The sequence below is a fragment of the Rhinolophus sinicus genome, chromosome 12 (assembly GCF_057876585.1).
Source record: "Rhinolophus sinicus isolate RSI-liver-muscle chromosome 12, RSI-T2T, whole genome shotgun sequence".
NCBI lineage: Eukaryota > Metazoa > Chordata > Mammalia > Chiroptera > Rhinolophidae > Rhinolophus > Rhinolophus sinicus.
The window spans coordinates 21,392,426-21,412,536 of record NC_142512.1 but is presented as its reverse complement, the minus strand read 5'-3'; the positions used below and the strand labels follow the sequence as shown (position 1 = coordinate 21,412,536).

Below are 20,111 nucleotides of genomic sequence, written 5' to 3'. Positions count from 1 at the left end.
CCCCACCTCGTGGAGCCCAGCCACCAGGACTCCAGAGGCAGGAAATGGCTTTGCCCTCATTTCTGCTACAACTGCCTTTTCCATGTTCAGGGCACTGTGCTGGATATTGGGAATTAAGCTTGGTCTGGTGAGGGAGAGTCATCTTAACTGTCACAGTAACAACGGGTGGGGTAGGTGGGACAGAGGCATCAACAAAGTGTGAGGGTCCAGAGGAATTAAGGAACTGAGTTTCTCTGTCCTCACCCCCTTATTCACCAGGGCCTACCCCGGAGGGGGATGGAGAAAGTAAGAGAATGAAGCCTTGTCTGTTCCCCCTCTCCTGCCAGGCCATGAGCCAGGGAACAAGCAGTCCAGTGCCCAGCATACTTGGGGAAGCAAGAGAAGGGAGGAGGGGCAGCCAACCTTGGCCCTGGATGTATTGGGAGGGATAAGTAGAGGGTGCCCAGGCAGGAGGGCCAAGCTGCCTCGCCCCTGACTTTATCCACCCACTTCTCACCCAAGAAACAAAATTCATTGAGCTTGAAGAAGTACATTAAATATACTTTATTTAAATAGAATGAATCCTACTTGGCTGTATGCCAGTTGGTCCTGGTGTTGGGTAAGTATTGCAGGTAAAAAGGGTTGAAACAGATTCCAGCTTTTAGTTTCCTAGCTCAGATATTCCAGCAACCCCTGTAGCTCCTTGCAACCCCTCACGACCTCTGGGATGGACAGCAGAGTCTGGAAAGAGAGGCAGAAAAGGCAGCTCAGGGTCACAGCCTCAGGAAAGACCCACTGAGTTAGGGGGGAGGAAATGGAAGCCACAGAGCAACCTACAACAGTGAGTCAGACCCAGCTCTCAGTACGGGCTGGAAAGCAGAGCTATGCTCATCAGTACCTTCTGGGGCCAGGCCTTCTATCAGGTGCCTTAGTTGCATCAACTCCCTCCCTCCTTTACCTCATAAATATGTTGAACAATGTCATCTAGTTTCTTTAACTCCTTGTCAGAACGCCGAAGATTCTCCTCCAGGATGTTTCTCTAGAAAGCAAACAGGTTGCATAAGTCCTACGCTTATAAGAACAGCACAGCTTGTGGGGCAAGGAGAATATGGTAGGACACTTGCTAGTGGCAGTGAGAAATGGCCCTTGAATGGAATGGGAATTCTTACATGGCTCTGGAACTTGACTGTGAGATTTTCCTTCTCATTTTTCATCTCCAGGAACATCACCCTCAGTTTGTCCACCTATAGATATGTCCAGATCAGTAGGGGCACAGCCTAGGGCTCCCTCCAGCTGCTCAGCCTCTCTGTTAATTCTGAGTCACCTCCTGGGAGAGCCACACTTTCTCCTGGATCCAGTTAGTGGCCATGGGCTGACAGTTGGGGTCCAGCTGACTTGCCAGGGTCTCTTGGAGCACCTTAGTCTCTGTCTCTGCACGCCGAAGTGAGCGGGTAAGCTGGGTCACCTCTTCTCTAAGGCTCTGGGGATGAGAATGGAGAGGTATCCAGCAGTCCTCAAAGGTCCTCTCCATCCTTCTTATCCCATGTGGTGAACAAGGTAGACCAGGGGATCCAATGCCCACGTTTGGGATCCTAGCTACCAGTGACACAGAAGGCAGAGGGCCAGACATCATGATGAACATACTATGAGCTCGCCACTCTTGTCTATCTGCTCTAGAATCTTCTCATTCTGCTGCTGTATCACTTCCTGGAGCTCCTTTTCATTCTGTGAGGGAATGGGAGGTAAGAAGGCACTGAGAGAGCTGGCTTCTTTGCAGCCCTTACCAGGAGATAGGATTTAGTGCTCAACCCAGGTGCTACCAACTGGTAACACTCCACTTCCTGTAGGGCTATGTCAGGCAAGGCACATCTCCGTGTTGAGAGTGTTCTGCTAGAGTTCCCAACTTCTAGGTCGGCCTGGGAGATGGGTCAGCCCATAGCTGATTCCCAGACATATGAAATGTCTGATCCCAGGAAGGGCAAAACTAGGGCAGTGATTGGAAAATCCCCACCACCCAGATTCCTCGAGAGACAATGGCTCCCACTGGGCCAGTAGAGCTGCCCCAGTTCTTCATCGCCTCACTTCTAGGCCCCTCCTTCACCTTGTAACGCAAGCACAAGGCCTGGTTCAGCTTCTCTATGTCCACTTCCTTTGCCTTCTGGGCTTCCTGATGCTGTTCTTCCTGGGCCTGCAGCCTAGCCTGCAAATCACAACTAGGGGAGAGAAGAATTCAGCATTATTCTTGTCCTCTCGGGGGCTGGCTGGGCCCTTGACACAAGGGGCTAACCTCTCTCACAAAGACTGCACTCCACTCACATCTTTTGCTGCAGACTCCGGATGGCATCTTCTTTGGACTCTAGCAGCAGGGAACACAGGCTCTGAAGCTCCAGAGTCATAGTATTCATTTCTGCCAGGCTCTTCTCCATGCGTGGGGTCTCTGCAAGAGAAAGTCCTAGATAGAGGTAGAGCCCTTTAGCTCTGGAAGGGGTTGTGTAGCCATCATTTCCACAACTCTCATCCATGTTCCCCACCCATAGGATTTGAATGTCCGGAACATTACAGGTCCCAGGAGGCAGAAATATAATGAGCCCAAGTAGAATTGAGGTTTTTAGAGCAAAGCACTTCTCACTGCTTTAGTCTTTCTCATCACTCCCTGATCTAGAAATGAGGCAGGATCCCTGGAGCCCATCCTAACCTGTAGGCTGAAGGGAAACCACTGAAGCTACTCGGGTGAAAGCACTCTTGTCACTTCCAAGCAAGGACACAGGAGCTGATTCTGGCTCTGAAACAGAAACCCATCATGGTGGAGGGCCCCCCTTGTGACTCAGTCAAGGGTCTGCCAAAACGGAAGCCAGGGAGAGAGAGGTCTGTTTGTGGGCATCTTTAACAGCTGAAGATATCAACAGGGTCACAATCTTTCCACCCCTAAATGCCAGGGCCTTTAACCTTTGTCTGCCATTACTGTCGAGATGCTTCCCAAGAACGTGCTGCTGGTGGGCGCAGGGTGTTGCTGGACACAGGCTGTGCTTTGCGGGAGGGTCTCCGGCTCAGCCTAAGGGCCAAGGAGAAAACAAAATCAGCTGCTCTTCAGGGTCTGTGATTTCCCTGAACTCCCAGGTCCTTACCAGACCAGCCACCTCCTCTGGAATGCTGTTCTATTACCTCTCTTCTCTACCGTCAACTTCTCCACTAGCTCCTTTTCCTGAACTTAATTCTCTCTCACTAAAGCAACAACTTAAAAAAAAAAAACACACAACAACAAAAAAACTTTTTCCTACCTTAAATCTCCTTTTAGCTACTACTTTTTCTCTTTCCCTTCAGTTACAGAAGGAAGGAAGGGCGGGAGGGAGGAAGGGCCTACATTTCTTGCCTAAAATTCCCACCATCTATTGACACGCAGCCCACCACACTCAGGCTTCTGCCCCACCAGTCCACCAAAATTCTCCTTATTTGGTGCACCAACGGCATTCTTACCTTCAAATGCAATAGATATGTTTCACCTCTTATTTTACCTGACCTATTTGATAATCGATGACCATGTTCTTCTTTAGAAACTTCCTTTTCTTAGCTTCTGGGACACGACTCTCTCTCCTTCATAGGTAGGCCTCATACCTTTCTGGCTATTTCTTCTCTCTATCCAGAGTTTCTTCCTTAACTGTTGGGCTCCTTCTGGTTAATCCTTGGCCCTCTTTCCACTCTCATCCATTCCCTAGGTGGCCTTGCCTCAGGAGCTCCACAATAATACCGATTTCTACATGGATGACCCTTCAATCTGTCTCTCGCAACTGAATTTTTTTCCCAATCTCCAGACCCAGAGGCTCAGCTGCCAGTGAAAAATCTACCAGAATGCTCCAAATTTCAGAATGCTCCTGAAATTTAGGAGGTATAAAGCTGAACTCACCCTTTTCCCTGTCCCAACCCACCAACAATCTCTTCCTCCCGGTATTTCTGATCCTAGAGAAGGGAGGCAGCAAATGATGGTCTGCGGTTCAAATGTGGGCTGCCACCTATTTGTAAATAAACTTTTATTGGAAAACATCCACACCCATTCATTTACATACTGTCTGTGGCTGCTCTTGAGCTATGGAAGCAAAGCTGAGTAGTGGAGACCGAGACTACATGGCTCACAAAGATGAAAATGTTAATTTGATTTCATTTTATAGGAAAAGTTTGCCAACCCCAATTCTAGAGAGTGTCACCATCTTTCCAGAAATCTAGAGGTCATTTACTCTTCCACCTTACTCCTAAGTCAAATTGGTCACCAGGTTCTATGACTTGTACTTCCTAAATATGTACTGAATTCATCCAATTCATCCCCTCCTCTCTACCCCATCTATAACTGCCTTTAGTTCAAGCCTTCAAAATCTGGTCTCCTGCCCACTTCTCCAGCCTTGTCTGTCATCCTTGCCCCATACTCCAATTATAAAGAGGTACTTCCCAGACCCCAAACTTGCTACCTTCCATATGAGCTGGGCCTTGCCTTGTTCACCTGTAGTCCTAACACCAGGTCTTGTTACAAGGTAGACACTACAGAAAACTAAACATAGTGCCTCTATGACTTTCATATACTGTTCCCTCTGCCGGGTGGGTCTTCCTGTGTACCTACCCCTGACAAACTTCTAAGCCTCAAGGCTCTGCCCAAGGGTTACCTGCCTTGAGAAGACATCCTAACTCTCAAAGGTAGAACTATTACTCCTTTCTCTGTGCTTCCACAGTAGTCATCCATGTAGCCCTCTATCATGAGCACAAGTTTACATCTGTCTGTCTTCCCTGTAAGACTGGATTCTTTCCCATTTCCTGTGCTAGTACACACTGGGGGAGGGTCAGATCATAAGCACTTCCAGATTTCAGGATCCTGGCTATACCTTTAACTGTTGAATAAACTAATTAATTCTGTATTCTGAAAAATACCAACCATTTATTGTTTAGTGTGCATTGCAGGGAAGCCAAAGAAGCAATACTAAATTTCCACTTTCTTTCAACACAGTCTAGTTGAAGAGACCAAACATCCAAGGAAAACTAATATAAGTGCAAAAGGAGAGTAAGTTCGTGAGGAATATAGGAGGAGATCACTGAGTCCACGTGATTTGGGAACATTCCAAAGAAGAAAATGAATTAGGGAGTAGTTTCATAGGAAAGGAAAAGGTATTTCCAGTCTGAAGACAGAGGAGATGGATATGGTAGAAGTCTGAGTCTGAGTGTGAATGGAGATGGAACATGTGTGTAGTGTATAGGCAGGCAGTCTAGTTGGAGTAAAGGGTTCATAATAGGGAGGTAGGAGACAGATGAAAAAAGTTTGAGTGACAGGCCGAAGAGGCCCTGTAGGCAAGTGATAGTCACTGAAGGTCACAGAGATGGAACAAGAGTAGTGTTTTAGGAAGACCATTCTATACAATAAAGATACAACTGGTAAAACTCAGCAAACTAGGCATAGAGGGGAACTTCCTCAACCTGATGGAATATCTACAAAAAAATTACAGCTAATATCCCACTCAATGGTGAGAAACTCCAAGCTTTCCGTCCAAGATCAGGTACAAGGTAAGGATGTTTCCTCTCACCACTCCTTTTCAACATTGTAGTGAAAGTTCTAACTAATGCAGTAAGGCAAGAAAAGGAAATAAGAGGTATATAGATTGGGAAGGAAGAAGTAAAACCATCTTTGTTCAAAGATACGATTGGAAGGGAAGGACGAGAAGGAATCCCCAAATCCTACCTTCTCCTTTAATTTTGTCTGTAGGAAGAGGGTCAAGCTCTGCAGTTGCTCAGTCAGCCCCCTTAGCTCTTGGGAATACTGACGTGTCTTCTCCAGGTCTTTCTCCTGGTTCTCTGCTATGGTGCTAGCCAGTTTAGCCCTGAAGTAAGGAAGGAACAGAGACCAGGTAACCTTCTCTGAGCACCCCTCCCAAATCCCCACACAGTGATGTATCCAAGGAGGGAAATAAAAGTCTTTTGGAACCTGTCACAATTTCCTCCTTGGACACTTTAGCTTCTAGAAGATTCCTGGGAAAGATAAGCACTTAGAAGGGAAGCACAGAAAGGTAGAAATCCTACCTCAGGTTCTCTACAGTGTCCTTGAGTTCCTCACACTGCAGGCTGCGCTCTCGAAGCACTTCCAGTGTGGATTTCAACTGACACTCAACCTGGCCCAGCTCCAGGTGAGCAACCTGATTCTCTTGGTCTGCAAACTGGGGAGGCAAGAGAAGGAAGGAAGGGAAAAAGCAAGAGAGGGAGGGGGAAAAAATAAGTCTAAATGGGAAATTTTAGAGCCGTGGGAACAGAGGATTTTTCTGATGCATAGTCTCCGACTTCTCAATTCCATCAAGTAGCAGTCTCCTGCCAGACCCTCTGCCCCATATTCCTCACCTCCAGCGTCTCCTTTAGATCCTGCAGCTCCTTGCTCAGGACAGCATGTTGTTGCTCCAGCTTTGCCTGCATGTGTTTTAGTGCCATCTCTTCTTTTTGCCATCTGCCAGACACCTTGTATTAGATCCCACTGGTCCTATATCCTGGGACACCTACTGTCACCTGGTAGGAACTCACTGAGTAGCCTGCTCCTCGTTGCTCTGGGTAAGCTGGCAGAGCAACTCATCCTTCACGGCCAGGTCCTGGGTACAGTGGGCATGCTGACTCTGTAGCTCCTCTAGCTGACTGTGCATGCTGGCCAGACTCTGCAGCTGAGCCCGGAGATCTAGAACAAAAGGATCCTAATGACACCATGTGGTCACCGAGCCAGAACCTCCCCACACTTCTGCTCCAAAGTGTTCTAGAGCACTTTCTGGCTCTACTACCACACCCCAAGTCTCAGCAGAGCACAACTGCTTGCTTGCATGCATGCATACACACCTGTTGCTAGGCGACTGTTTTCTAACTGCAGTTGTTCTATTTGGCTTCTGCAGTCCTCTAACTGGGTAGAGACTTGTTCCAGCTCCCTGGAAACCTAGGAAGAAAAGATAGTTTTCCTCTTGAAGCATAAGTCCTAGGACTTAGTCCAGCTTCTCTTTCTGGACAGAACAGCAAACCACCTTGCTCCTGGGGAGCAACACTGTAGCAAATAAGGCTGATCCTCAGGAAAAAGTAGAAACAGGAGAAAAGTTGCTGAAGAAGGTGCTGAAAGGCAAAGGAAACCACTGGGCCCGAGGCCATATTACAGTGAAGGGACCTGGCTGGTATCTAAACCCACAGGGTAGAAAAAGACAGGTCCAGAGTAAGAGACTAACGATACCATTCATTAGAAAGTCCTGTAGAGGAGGAGGAGGCAGAAACCAGGCCTAAGCAGTCCCCACTCCTGGGCTGTACCTGCTGTTTTTCCTCAATGGCGGCATCACGTTCCTGCAAGGTCTGCCGACTCTTAGCTGTGAGTTTCTCCGTGAGTTGTCGAGACCGGCTCAGCAAAGCTGTCCATGTTATATACTACCAGGGGAAGCAAGCAGGTCAGCCGAGCCCTCGAGGCAAGGCTCCTAATGCGGCTGGCTGTGAGTCAAGGAGTGGTATGGTGGCCCTGAATACTCACATCCAGTTGCATGGATGTCCAGTCCTGTTGCAAGTCTGAAGTAAGAGTCGCTGTCTGCTGAGCCAACTCTTCTTGCTCAGTATGAAGACCCACCTACACGAGAACGAGTACCTATGGAGGGGGCCCCCTTCCCTCTGGATACAGCAAAGTGGGGCGATGTGACCATCCTCCCAGTGTATCAGCATGGATCTCAGGAAAGAAAACACCCTCAAATTACCAGTTGGGTCTGGGTCTCCTTCAAGAGTCCTCTGAATTTCCCCATGGATCCCAGGTCCTGTTCCAGCTGGCTGATGCGCTGGACGGCGTGTGCACAGAAAACCTCTAGCACTGTCTCTGCCTGTTTAGGGAAAAGGTTGCGAGGACACAGTGGGCAGAGGAGGGAAACAGCACAAAAAGCCATAACTATCCACCACACCAGTAGTTTAGTTCATTATTCCCCAGGGCAGGAAGTTCTTAGGCCATCCATCTGTGTCTCAAGTGAATTTGTGTTCCTGTAGGAACCCTGAAGAAGAGACCTCCCAAATCCAAGAACAAAAGCCGGACACCTTACCGCATCCTTGCCTCTGAGGGCCATTTCCTCTCTGAGCTTTGCCTCTTCCCTTTCTGCTTTGAGGCTCTGGAGCCTTGCTCTCAATTTCTTCAACACATCAAAACAGCAGGAGACCAAGGTTTCTGCACGCCGAGACTACAAGATAACAATCAGATGCTGTGTCTGGTTCCTTTGCTTTTTGGCTTTCAGTCCCATGAGGCCTCTGCCTTCATCTTCATGCTGCTTACCTCCTGACTCACAGTAGTTTTATCTTCTTCTAAGTGCAACAGAGACAGGTGAAGCAAGGATATCAGCTCTTTAGAGACCAGCACCCATGACTGCTGTAGAGGGAAAGATGGCTGGCTAGATCAAATAAAGTCACTAAACAGGAAATAAGCAGGAACACTGGGGAGAAAAGCCACTGATCCCAATGTCAAGCTCCAATAGGGAGGAGCTATCCTTAACGAAGATTTGAAAACTTCCCTTCACTCCCACGGCTAAGTACCGCCACCCGCTAACCACCCAGGATTCTCCATTCTTGCTGTGCACAGGACACTCAGTGGTGGTTTAAGGTCAGTCAACACTTACCATGACATTCCTGGCTTGCTGCAGAGCTTGTCCAATCTCTTGGTTCTCCTGAAGATGCTGAGCTTTCTTACTTATCTAGCCAGAGAAACAGAGTTCCTTTTGCATAGGCAGCATGTACCACTAACACCTCATTCCCCGTCCCACCCTCTGAGATCCAGAAGTCTTTCCTAGGAAAAACAGGAGCAAGGCTCCAAGTCAGAAAAAAATTCAGAGGTAGGTAAAATTCTCCTTTTAAAATAACCTTTTTTTCCTGTAATTATAAGAATAATATGTGTTTATAGTAAAATTTTGGAAATATAAAAAATGAATAAAATGGAAAAAGAAATCATTACTGATTTTACCACCTAGAGCAGTGATTCTTAACCAACAGTATAGCATCTACCCCAAGAGATTTTGATATACCTCCACACTAGATTTCCTTGCTGGACGGATTTGCTATAACTGATGAGTATATTACTTCCCTCCGGTGTGTGTGTGTGTGTGGGGGGGGGGGGGATGGGATTCGTAGACTACTGATTTAGAAAGAAATTATATTCAGTGAATTCTAAGATGATTTATCTTTTTACATGTCAACACCACTGAAATTGGGATGCATCTTAACATTGATAATGTCTTAGATTTGATGAAAGACAGCAATGCTTAAGAAAAAGCACAACTGAGATTATAATATACACATAAATTTGGGGTCTTGCTTTTATTACTTAATTTTATTATACTAATGTTATTTAGTCTTGAATTTATATTCACTCTCCTCCCTGGAATAGCCTAAGACTGGGATATCTGCTTTAGAGGGGCCTGTCAGAGTGGAGTACCACCCATTTTTAACTTCTGCTGATATTTTACCTCACCTCAAAGCCTCTCAGAGGTTATCTGAACTCTGATTTCCTTTCTTTAAAAACCTTGAACTTATATTAAACTTATTTTCCCGTGTTATTAAAAACTCTTCATAAACATACTTTTAAATGACTGCAGAAAATCCTAGCTTATGGTAACATAATATACCATTAATTTACTATATTTTTTTCACTATTTTAAAAAAAGTTACCATCTTTATACAGAATTTTTCCCCTTTAGGATATATCCTTAGAAGTGGAGTTACTGGGTCAAAAAGTTTGAACTGCTTTAAGGGTGTTACTTAAATTGCCTTCAAAAACTATTGAACTTATATCCTACTGGCAATAGGAAAAGGCTTACTAGCATTATCTATTTTATTCTTTGCTATTTTGTCAGAAGAAAATAGCATCTCATTGTTTCAATTTGCATTTCTCTGATTACCAGTAACAGTAACCTCCTCACATTATTTATTAGTCATTTTTATTTTCTTATTCTCTAACTGTTCATTATCTTGGGGCAGAAAAAAATCTTAGTGTGCTATGTAGAGTAGATACATGTGATTTCACAGGCAGCAGAGCTATAGAAAGACTTTCAAGTTCTGAGAGAAAAGTGAGGAGCCCTCATTACTGCTAAAAGGCAGCCATCATGTGGGAAAAACCAACTGCAGGAGCAGGAGTGCTGAGTCACTGTTCCAGCGGCCTGGATTTGAGGAGGCAGAGCTCTCGGAGTTCATCGCCCCCCTCCCCAGCAAAGCAGTCATCATTCCCTGCTGCGTCGTGCAGTAAAGCACGGAGGACCGGAGGACCCGTGAGCCCTGGTCAAGGCGCACATACTGTTCAGAGCTGGGCAGTCAGGTGATGAGATTAGTGTGAAGGAGGCAGCCAAGCGGCAAGGACACGGCACTGTGATAGGGGATGGCTGGAGATGCTGTCATTTCCCCTCTTTGGTTCTGCTTCAGTGGACTCCAGAGGGATTTGGCAAGCTTCAGGGCAAGGAGGTACAAGGCCGATTCAGGGATGGGGAACAAGATCAAGGGCAAGAGGAAAGGATACAGAAATAAGAAAACACAGGAGAAAAATTGAGCAGCTAGAGGAATGATGAGCCTAAGGTTTCCAGGATTTTGGCAAAAGGTAAAGTCATTATTTGAGGATATTTTCATCCCAAAGGAGGTCTTTGGGCATTTGGAGAACAGCTTAGCAGCAGCCACCTATTAAGCTCACCAGCCAAAACAGTGAGGCTCTCAGTTCCTTCCCCTAACACCATTCCCTTCCTTCCTCAGCCATGTTGTCACAGCTAGTCCTCTAGAACACTGGTCTTTAAACTGTTTTCCTCTCCTATCTGCTATAATAATTTTGAAAGTCTAAGTACCCTTGTTTAAATTGTTACAAAGACAATAATTTCCACCATTTTATAAATATTGACAGTTTGAGATAAAACTGCAATCACTCAAATATATCCAATGGTATAAATACTACATACACCTTAATGATTTAATACCTATTTTATACCTTTAAAAAATACACAAACAAGCTCTTCTTTAACAGCCAGAAATTTTGTATCATTCCTTTTTCTCCTTGAACCTATATTTTCACTCCTTTCAGAATTTTATCATTAATGTAATATATTTTTCTACTTGAAAGTTTGTTATTAATCAGTGTATCTTCAACAACAAAAGTTCATCTATATTTAAATTAAAATTTCTTTTAAACTCCTCTGACCATATGCTTTTAAGTAAAAAAAACTTTCTTGTGGATGAAGAAATATTTTCATCAGTTGTATACTAATCATTGTAATATTATAATTTTAATAAAATCACAAACACGCCTAGTAAAATTTTGATAATCATCTATTAATGAAATGGATGGACCGTCCCTCCCCTTATTAGTCATGTCTGCGGATTACTATAATTCCTACACTAAGACATGGTTCAGCAACAATTCTATTTTCCATCCTTCTAGATGTAAGCACTGAGAAATCTTCACATAAATAATAAGAATAAGTAGGAATGAAAGAAGGGAAGAAGGGCATGTCACTCAATTGTAGAAGCTCATTTGTAGATATATGCCAAAAATCTTATAGTGAACTTTTATTAAAAATGTTTAATGATCCACTATTATAATTAAAGCCTTCCGTCAATTTTGTTGAAAGCATGCAAAAATGATGTGTTATGTGATCATTGCAGTCATTCACTTGCTCAGCATGTACACAAGTATTTTCTATTGTCACTTGATTGTTATCCCTTGACAATGGAAGATTCAGGATAGATAGTAAATAGGCTCTTCTTCAATGACGTGGGCAAGTGCAATTGAGAATGGGGAAGTAGGAAATAAAAGAATTCGTAGAGTACGTTTGGAAGATGAAGATCTAGAAACCGATTCCTTTAAAGCTTTCTTTGCTTGCAGTCCCTTGCAAAGTCTTGATGTACCCCAGTAGTATAGTGAGTACCCACAGTTTTAAGTGATTTTCCAGATTCACAACTTTTATATACATTCTAAGAATGAACCTGTGGTTAAGGAGTCTCCTTTGCCCTCTGGCAGCTTGGCAGCTTAAATTCTGAGGAAAAGGGCCCACTGGACTTCTCCACGCTTTGGGAATAACTTTCTTACCCCATTGGGAGAGGTGTCAATCTGTGTGCTACTGTCTTGAACTTCTGGGTGAGGGGTAGTGAGCTGGCTCTTCCAGTTCCGCAGCTGGCAGGAGAGAACCTCCAGAATGACAAGAGAGTTCATCAGGTTACCTTCCAGGTCATGTCGTGATAAGGCAGTGAGATCTGGAGGATGGCTGCAGCAGGAAGAGAACATGAGGAGAAAAAAGGCAGGGCAAAAGATGGAAGTGGCAGATCCAGGTTAATGGAGCCCAGGAGGCACAGGATATAGGGACACTTACCCCCATAGGAGATGCTCCCTCTCAGAAGTACCGTCTTTGGTGCCCTCCAGGCCTGCCTGGGATGTGTTTGAACTCTTTTCCTGTGGTGCTGGGGGAGTAAGCCAAGTCCCCACCGAGCAAGTAGAGAGAGGGGTAGTGCCAGTTGCGGCATCCCGAAGCACAGAGGGAAGGGATAAGCTCTGGCGGAGATTTTCTAGCATGACCGAGGTATTTACACCTTTTTCCAGCCAGGTCAGTGGGGACATCCAAGGCCCTGTATCCGAGATGAGAATCCTACCAGCATCTTCTACGGCTGGGCCTGGAGCTGCCTGGGATTCCATTTCTCCTGGATTCAGGGGCCCTGTATCCGAGATGAGAATCCTACCAGCATCTTCTAAGGCTGGGCCTGGAGCTGCCTGGGATTCCATTTCTCCTGGATTCAGGGTCAGGCAAGAGGATGGAATATCTTCCACATTTGAGACAAGTGCTTGATCTCCCAATTCAGCCTCCTCAATGAGTGCGGGGAAGCTCATTTCTCTTTCCTCTATAGCTCTGTGCTCTACAGTGTCCTCCCGTGGGTCCATGTGACTGACAGGGAAATGTGCTGCTAAGGCAGGTGAAGGGGAAAGGCAGAGCATGAAGGAATGCAAGAAGGCATTCCTGTCAGAAGAGACTAAGTCCTCGGGCACAGCCTCAGTCCTACTATCTCTTGGGCTTTCCTTGGAGCAGTGTAGGTGTTGCTCAGAACAGGGATTTGGTGGATATTCCAAGAGATAGGACGGAGGATTCTGAAACGTAGGTTTCTCAGGCATAGCGGGAACTGCAAGGCTGTCTTCAACGCAGGCTGCCACCCCCTGTCTCAGCAGATCTCCTGGCCTCAAAGGCTCATCTGGAGGAAAACTGTTTGTTGCTACCATAGTATCTAAAGGGGCCTCAAGTGTAATGTCTTGCTGCAGCCCTCCTGGGGAGGGTACACAGACCCCAGTTTTAATCACATTGTTGTTCAGTGGGTCTCCTGCTTCCCCAAACGTTTTGGGAGCAGAGTTGGTTTGGGGAATCAGATTTAGGGGCTGATCATCTGATTCATGTTGACAAGCTTCTAGCCACTTTGATGGATGGCTGAACTGTTCTGATGGGGAGTCTGTCATCTTAGCATTTTCAAAATCCAGTGGAGACGAGTTGTTGCTGTCTTCCTGCCAAAGGAAACAAAAGAAGTTGACTAAGGCAGTCAATGCTGGTTCCCAACACACAATTATGGGTGCAGGATACTGTCTGAACTCAAAAAAAGAAAAGAGTTCTCATTACGTCTGCTTAGGTAAGAACTTGGCTAAGCCAGCTGCTCACTACAGAGACCCAAGAGCAGAGAAAGAAAAACTGGGAAGCCATTTTGGGTCCTTCCAAGTGAAACAGTCTACAGTATAAACAAAGCTGAGATAATTTATCTATATCACAGGGAGGTGATAGCTTGAAAGCAACCCCACTCCTCTCTGATTATAACTCCAATCCACTTCTAGGGGGGAATAGGTACGAGGGATCCCTAGGCTCAAGCTCCGTCAGAATCTAGAGTTGGTAAAAGATTTATTGGGAAACAGTTAGAAAGCACTTGGCCCAGAGATCCACAGACCCTACGGAGAGAGGGCAACATCAACCTGTGTCAGTGACCTCGTCTCCCTGACCCCAAGAGCGCAGGGTGTCCGGAATACATGGGTTGAATGGATTCAACACTTGGGATCTGAAGAGCTCTAGCTCTCGTAGCAGATGAGAATAAAGAGTGGAGATTTCCTCCTGGTGCCCTGATAAGAGACTCACAACCTTCCTACCGATGGTCCCCAGGACAAAGACCACTGCACCTTCCACCACATGCAGGGTGGCTGGTCCTGAGACTCAATGAACAAGAAAAGGAAAATATGAATGTCCTTAAGTGGATCTGGTAGCCAGAGAAAGGACAAACCCTAAGACAGAAAAGGTAAACCCTAACAAAACACAACTGATGGAAGAAACAGTGACAATCTGAACCATGTAAAAGGATCCGAGTAACATACATACACACACACACACACACACACACACACACACACACACATTCTGCAAATAATAAATATTACTTTTAAACAAAAAATTTCAGTAAAATTAATTGAAAAAGGATGGTCAGAGTTGAGACTGGAATTACTGGTCTGGACAATCAAATGGAAGAAATATCTTGAAGCAAAGAAATGTAAATCTGAGAGAAAAGCAAGAAAGGTGGAAGATAAATCCAATAAACCTAATATGTGACTAAAACAAGTTCCAGAAGAAAAAAGAATACATACAGGTGAGGCACTGATTAACAAATATTAGAAGAAAATCTCTCTAAGAAAGACCTGAGTTTGCAGATTGAAATGGCTCATCAAGTTTCAAGCACGCTTAACAAGAAAAAAGAAAAGATAACATTTCTGAATTACAAGGAAGGCAAGACTATTTTTGAAGCTTTAGATAGAATGACCAATTATTAAAAAAAAAAAAAAAAAATCAGACTTACATGAAATTTCTCATTTACAAAGGTGAATGAAACTTTAAAACACAATATTGAGCTAAAAAGGGTTTCTGATATCCTGGCAATGTCCTATTTACTGTCCTGAATATTGGTTACAATGATGTGCACTTTATACAAATTTGTAAAGCTGTACATTTTACGTACTTTCAAGTACTTTATTTCAATTTTTAGAAGTTTTTCTTTCAAAGTGCTAAAGGAAAAGTAGAAAATAAAGGGATTGCAAAGAGATACCAGGCAAAAGCAAACAAAGAGAGCAGAGGAAGCAATATTAATATCAAACAAGGTAGGATGTAAGGTTATAGCACTATTAGGATAAAAGACAAAATTGAAGATATATGATATAAAAAACATAAATCAATCTGCACTAAATGACCTAGAAGCTAAATATACAAACCAAAGATTTTTTATGGTATTTTTTTTTTTTTAAGATTTTATTGGGGAAGGAGAACAGGACTTTATTGGGGAACAGTGTGTACTTCCAGGACTTTTTTTTTCTAAGTCAAGTTATTGTCCTTTCAGTCTTAGTTGTGAAGGGTGCAGCTCAGCTCCAGGTCCAGTTGCCGTTGCTAGTTGCAGGGGGCAGAGCCCACCATCCCTTGCGGGAGTCGAAGAGTCAAACTGGCAACCTTGTGGTTGAGAGCTCACTGGCCCATGTGGGAATTGAACTGGCAGCTTTCGGAGTTAGGAGCACGGAGCTACAACTACCTGAGCCACCGGGCGGGCCCCCAAACCAAAGATTTTTAAATATAGAAGTGCACCTGAAAGTTTTTGCTGTATTTATCAACTTCCTATTTATTCCTTTAAAACAATCTCTTAAGGAGAAAATATTGGCAAATCATAAAACTGATAAGGGATTAATATCCAGAATATATTTAAAAAACTCCTACAACTCAACAACAAAAAAATAAATAACCCAACTTAAAAACAGGCAAAGTATTTTAATAGACATTTTCTCCAAAGAAAATATACAAATGACCAATAAGCACATGAAAAGATGCTCAACATCACTAATAGTTAAGAAAATGCAAATAAAAAATACAATGAGATAACATCTCACATCCATTAGAAGATGGTCACTATCAAAAAAGAAAAACCAAAACAGAAAATAGTAAGTGTTGGTGAGGGTGTGAAGAAATTGGAACCCTTATGCACTGTTGGTTGGCATGTAAAATAGTGCAACTGCTATGAAAACAGTATGGCAGTTCTTCAAAATACACCCAAAAGAATTGAAAGTAGGATCCAAAAGAGATATTTGTACACCTATCTGCACTACAGCATTATTCAGAATAGCCAAAAGGCAAAAGCAACCCAAGTGTCCTTTGACAGATGAATAGATAAACAAAATGTGATGTATACATACAGTGGAATATTATTCAGCCTTGAAAAGGAAGGAAATTCTGACACATGCTACAACATGAATGAGTCTTGAAGACATTATGCTGAGTGAAATAAGCCAGTCACAAAAGAACAAATGCTGTATGATTCCTTTCATGAGGTTCCTAGAGTAGTAAAATTCATAGAGACAGAAAGTTGAAAGGTGGTTGCCAGGGGCTCGGGTAGGGGAAAATAGGAAGTTGTTTAATGAGTATAGTTTTAGTTTTGAAAGATGGAAAGAGTTCTAGAGAATGGCTGCAACACTATGGAACTGTGCATTTAAAAATGGTCAAGATAGTAGGTTTTATGTTATGAGTACCTTACCACAAATTTTTTAAAAAATCACTTTAAAACACCTGTCTCAAAACTCAACAGATCTGGCAGACTAAAAAACATGAAAGGACAGAATAATTAACTATCTGTTGATGGATATAAATAGAATCTGACATCCTTTGAATAGCAAATATGCTTTTTTTATATGTTCATGGAACACTTAGAAAAATTCATCCTATAGTTGGCTACAAAGAAAATAAATTATAATCTGATCATAATGCAAGGAAATAAATTTAAAAGGTGACAGAAAAAGGTTTTTAAGCACTTGGAAATTAGGAACCACTCCTAAATAACCCCTGAATTAAAGATAAAAAAAAGAAAATTATAAACTAGCTAGAAAGCATGACACAGGATGACTATAATATACAAAGAACACTTATAAAATGACTAAAAAGAGTAACAACCCAATAGAAAAATGAGCAAATAACATAAAATAAGCATTTCACAAAAGAGCAAATCCAAATAACCAACACACATATAAAGAAAGATTCACTCAATGGTAGTCAAGAAAATGCAAGTTAAAATAACAATGGGATTCCACATCAGACCGGCTGAAATTTTAAAGGTCTCTAACAACTACCACAAGAAGTGATGTGGGGAAATGGATATCCTTATACAATACTGGAGAAATAGCTATTTCAGATAGTAATCTGGCAAAATTTATTACAATGAAAAACATCTTTCCTTCAACCCAATCCTACTCCTGAAAATGTATCTCATTAAAATAAAAGTATCAGTACCTAATACATGCTTAAAGATATTTATGTTAACAGTTTATAGAAGCCAAAAAAATGAAACAAATAACCATTTATGAATTATGATTCATGCATACCATAGCATCTTATGGATTAGTTCTACATCAACTCTTTATGTCATAGTTTTCAAATTTTTGTGCTTTTTTGACTTGGAGGGATTTGCACCACATTGTTGAATGAAAAAAGCAACATACAGAGAAATATATACAGTCGATCCTCATTTTTTATGCATTCAGTATTTGTGAAATTGCATACGCACTAAAATTTATTTGTAACCCCAAAATCAGTATTTGCAGCACTTTTGATCATCTGTGGACATGCAGAGTGGCGAAAAATATGAATCACATGAAACACACATTCCCAGCTGAAAGAGAACAAGGTGACATTCTGCCTTCTTATTTTAGCTGTCATACTAATGTCCTTTTCATAATCTATTTAGTGCCACGGTTTTCACATTTCTGTGCTTTCTGTTGGTGATTTTGCTGTTTTAAATGGCCCCCAAACATAGTGCTCAAGTGCTGCTAAGTGCAAGAAAGCAGTGATGTGTTTTATGTGCATTACACAAGCTTTATTCAGGCATGAGTGCAATGTTAATGAATCGACAATATATATTAGATAAAGTGTTTTAAAACATAAACACACATAAAATAAGGTTATGTATTGATTGGTTAACGCAAATGTTTGATCAGAAGTTTGCAGGAACATAACCCTGTGTTTTCCCTAGGAGCATCAGTTCAGTATTTGCTAATTAAGTGTTCACAGAGACTTTATAGAAAATAATTACTAATAAGAATTGACTATATATTGTGATTTATTAATAATTTTGCATGTTTGCATATTATTAAAAGAACACAGAAAAAATATGAAAGGATACATATCAGGATGTTAAAATGAATTGGTTACTTGGGAAGAGCAGGACAAGTGTAGGAGGGATAAATTCCAGAGGAAGGGCAAATGAGAGGAAAAGTGAAGTTAAGCAACAAAAACGAGAGAGAGCAAAAAAGGAAAAAAAAAAAAATGCCTTGATAAAAAAGTATAATAATCTACTATGGATGAGTGTATGTATAAACATATACAAACAGACACACACAAAGAGATGCTAGAAAGGATTTTCAAATATATTATGGTAGTTATCTAAGATAACAGAAACATATTTTTTCTTATTATTTATACATTGTGCAAATGTTTCAAACAATTAATATTACATAAATAATCAAAATTTTTAAAAGCAAAAAAACTCTTTTCCAACTATATCAGCAGGTAGCAAGCCCTCTAATTAGGAGAGTAGAGAATCCTAAATTCCTACTGTGATCAAATGGCTATGGTTAAATTCTATAAGCTCTATGAAGATCAGTTCCCACTTAGTACTTATTTCTTTTCTACCTAAGCTATACTGGCTAATATATTAATAGTAGCCACTACCCACATGTAGCTATTTAAATTAAAATTAAATACAACTAAAAATTTAGTTCCTCAGTCACATTAGCTACCTTTCAAGTGCTCAACAGTCACGTAATTAATAGCTACCACACTGGATAGCACAAATAATCAAATATTTCCATCATCCCAGAAAGTTCTATTGGACAGTAGGTGTTAGAGTTTTTCAAGAAAGACTGCTACCTTCATACATATTTACTCAGGCTACCATCTGTCTTTATATATTCTTCTTTCCTCCTCTAACCTACTTTATTTACATCCCATCTCCTTCCAAAAATAATTCAGACTTCATGAAAAAGAATGGAGATCAATTGGTCAATTGATCAGGTTAATGAAATACAAAATCATGGTCAAAAAAAGGGAAGCAAATCTTCCTATTTCAAGGAGTAACAGTAGCTATCTATACCTGATGATCAAATTTGACCCGGAGCCTTCCAGTCGCCAGAGCAAGAAGGAACATATGGTAAACTATATAGTTCTCATTATCAGAAAGAGAAAGAATAGGATGGAGGGCTATTGCCTCACTCTGACCTCTGTATGAGCCCATGTTAGAGGGAGACTACTGACCAAAGTGGTAGTATTTCTATGTAGTTTCGGGAGATTGAACGGGGGAGGAGGTGATAAAATCTAGCAGCTAAATAGAGGTGCATGTTCTCAGTGGATTTTCTTTAACCACCCTAGGGCACCTCTCTGTTGGCCTGAATAGCTGTAAATGGATGTCACTGAGGTAGAAGACTTCATTATCGTTATTAATTACGTTCCAGCTCTGGCCCTCTGTTCCTCTGAGCTCTCCGCCTCGGCAAAGAGCCCAGTTGAGAAGATGGCCAGGCGAATCTCACCTGCAGCCCCAGTTTGCACAGTGATGGGGGCAGCGAGTAGCATATCGGGGGCTCTTTTTCAGAGCTGGTGAGGGCACCGGGCTGCAGGTTAAGTTCTCGGAGAGGAGTTCTCATAGCTGGTGTTCCCTGAGAAAGAAAGAACGGAAAGTGTGAACAAACCTGGGCTCTGCCAGCCCGCCCTTTCTCCCTCCCTAAGAAGCTCACAGGTCAATAAGAGACTCCTACTCCAGTCGCGCGGAAGCGGCAGGATCAACAGAACACTCCACGCCCCCCACCCCCAACCCCCGGCCCCAGGCTCGACCCAGCAGTCTTTCTCCATGAGGCTCTCCCGCTCACCGGTTGCGAGGAAGGCGACAGGCTAAGGTTCAGTTTTTTCACCCTCCACATTTTTAACACAGAACACAGAACGAAAACCTCGCAGACCCAAGAGTCGACGGCCAGTTCACCCGTCGCCTTTATTTGAAACTGCTCCACGCTTACCGATTGGCTGCGGAGCCTCAGGGCGTCAGGCTGGCGCGTCCGCTCAGTAATCAAG

At 42.9% G+C, this 20,111-nt stretch overlaps 1 protein-coding gene across 2 annotated transcripts; it reads right to left on the bottom strand.

Annotated features, from left to right (window-relative positions):
• Positions 1-528: 528 nt before the first annotated feature.
• SPAG5 (sperm associated antigen 5) lies at positions 529-20,070 on the bottom strand. 2 transcript variants are annotated; one of them, XM_019731414.3, is made up of 24 exons: positions 19,913-20,070; positions 19,577-19,702; positions 12,327-13,498; positions 12,047-12,221; positions 8,607-8,681; positions 8,267-8,359; positions 8,040-8,174; positions 7,707-7,826; positions 7,490-7,582; positions 7,276-7,389; positions 6,823-6,916; positions 6,520-6,667; positions 6,343-6,445; positions 6,031-6,164; positions 5,693-5,831; positions 2,926-3,031; positions 2,675-2,761; positions 2,296-2,416; positions 2,081-2,192; positions 1,624-1,704; positions 1,304-1,459; positions 1,149-1,223; positions 938-1,018; positions 529-720 (listed from the first exon to the last, which is right to left on the bottom strand). In XM_019731414.3, the coding sequence occupies exons 1-24, from the start codon at positions 19,961-19,963 to the stop codon at positions 649-651; spliced, it is 3,663 nt and encodes a 1,220-aa protein (XP_019586973.3). In that variant the 5' UTR covers positions 19,964-20,070; the 3' UTR covers positions 529-648. The 2 variants fall into 2 exon arrangements, with proteins under 2 accessions (XP_019586973.3, XP_074175814.2); XM_074319713.2 differs by lacking the exon at positions 7,276-7,389 and having other exon boundaries at positions 19,913-20,069.
• Positions 20,071-20,111: the final 41 nt, after the last annotated feature.

Excerpts from the sequence above, each read along its gene's own strand:
- SPAG5 (XM_019731414.3), bottom strand. The coding sequence starts at position 19,963 with ATGTGGAGGGTGAAAAAACTGAACCTTAGCCTGTCGCCTTCCTCGCAA. Across the intron at positions 19,703-19,912 it reads TGTCGCCTTCCTCGCAACCG|GGAACACCAGCTATGAGAAC; the intron begins GTGAGCGGGAGA and ends TTTCTTTCTCAG. Across the intron at positions 1,019-1,148 it reads CAGTCAAGTTCCAGAGCCAT|AGAAACATCCTGGAGGAGAA; the intron begins GTAAGAATTCCC and ends TTTGCTTTCTAG.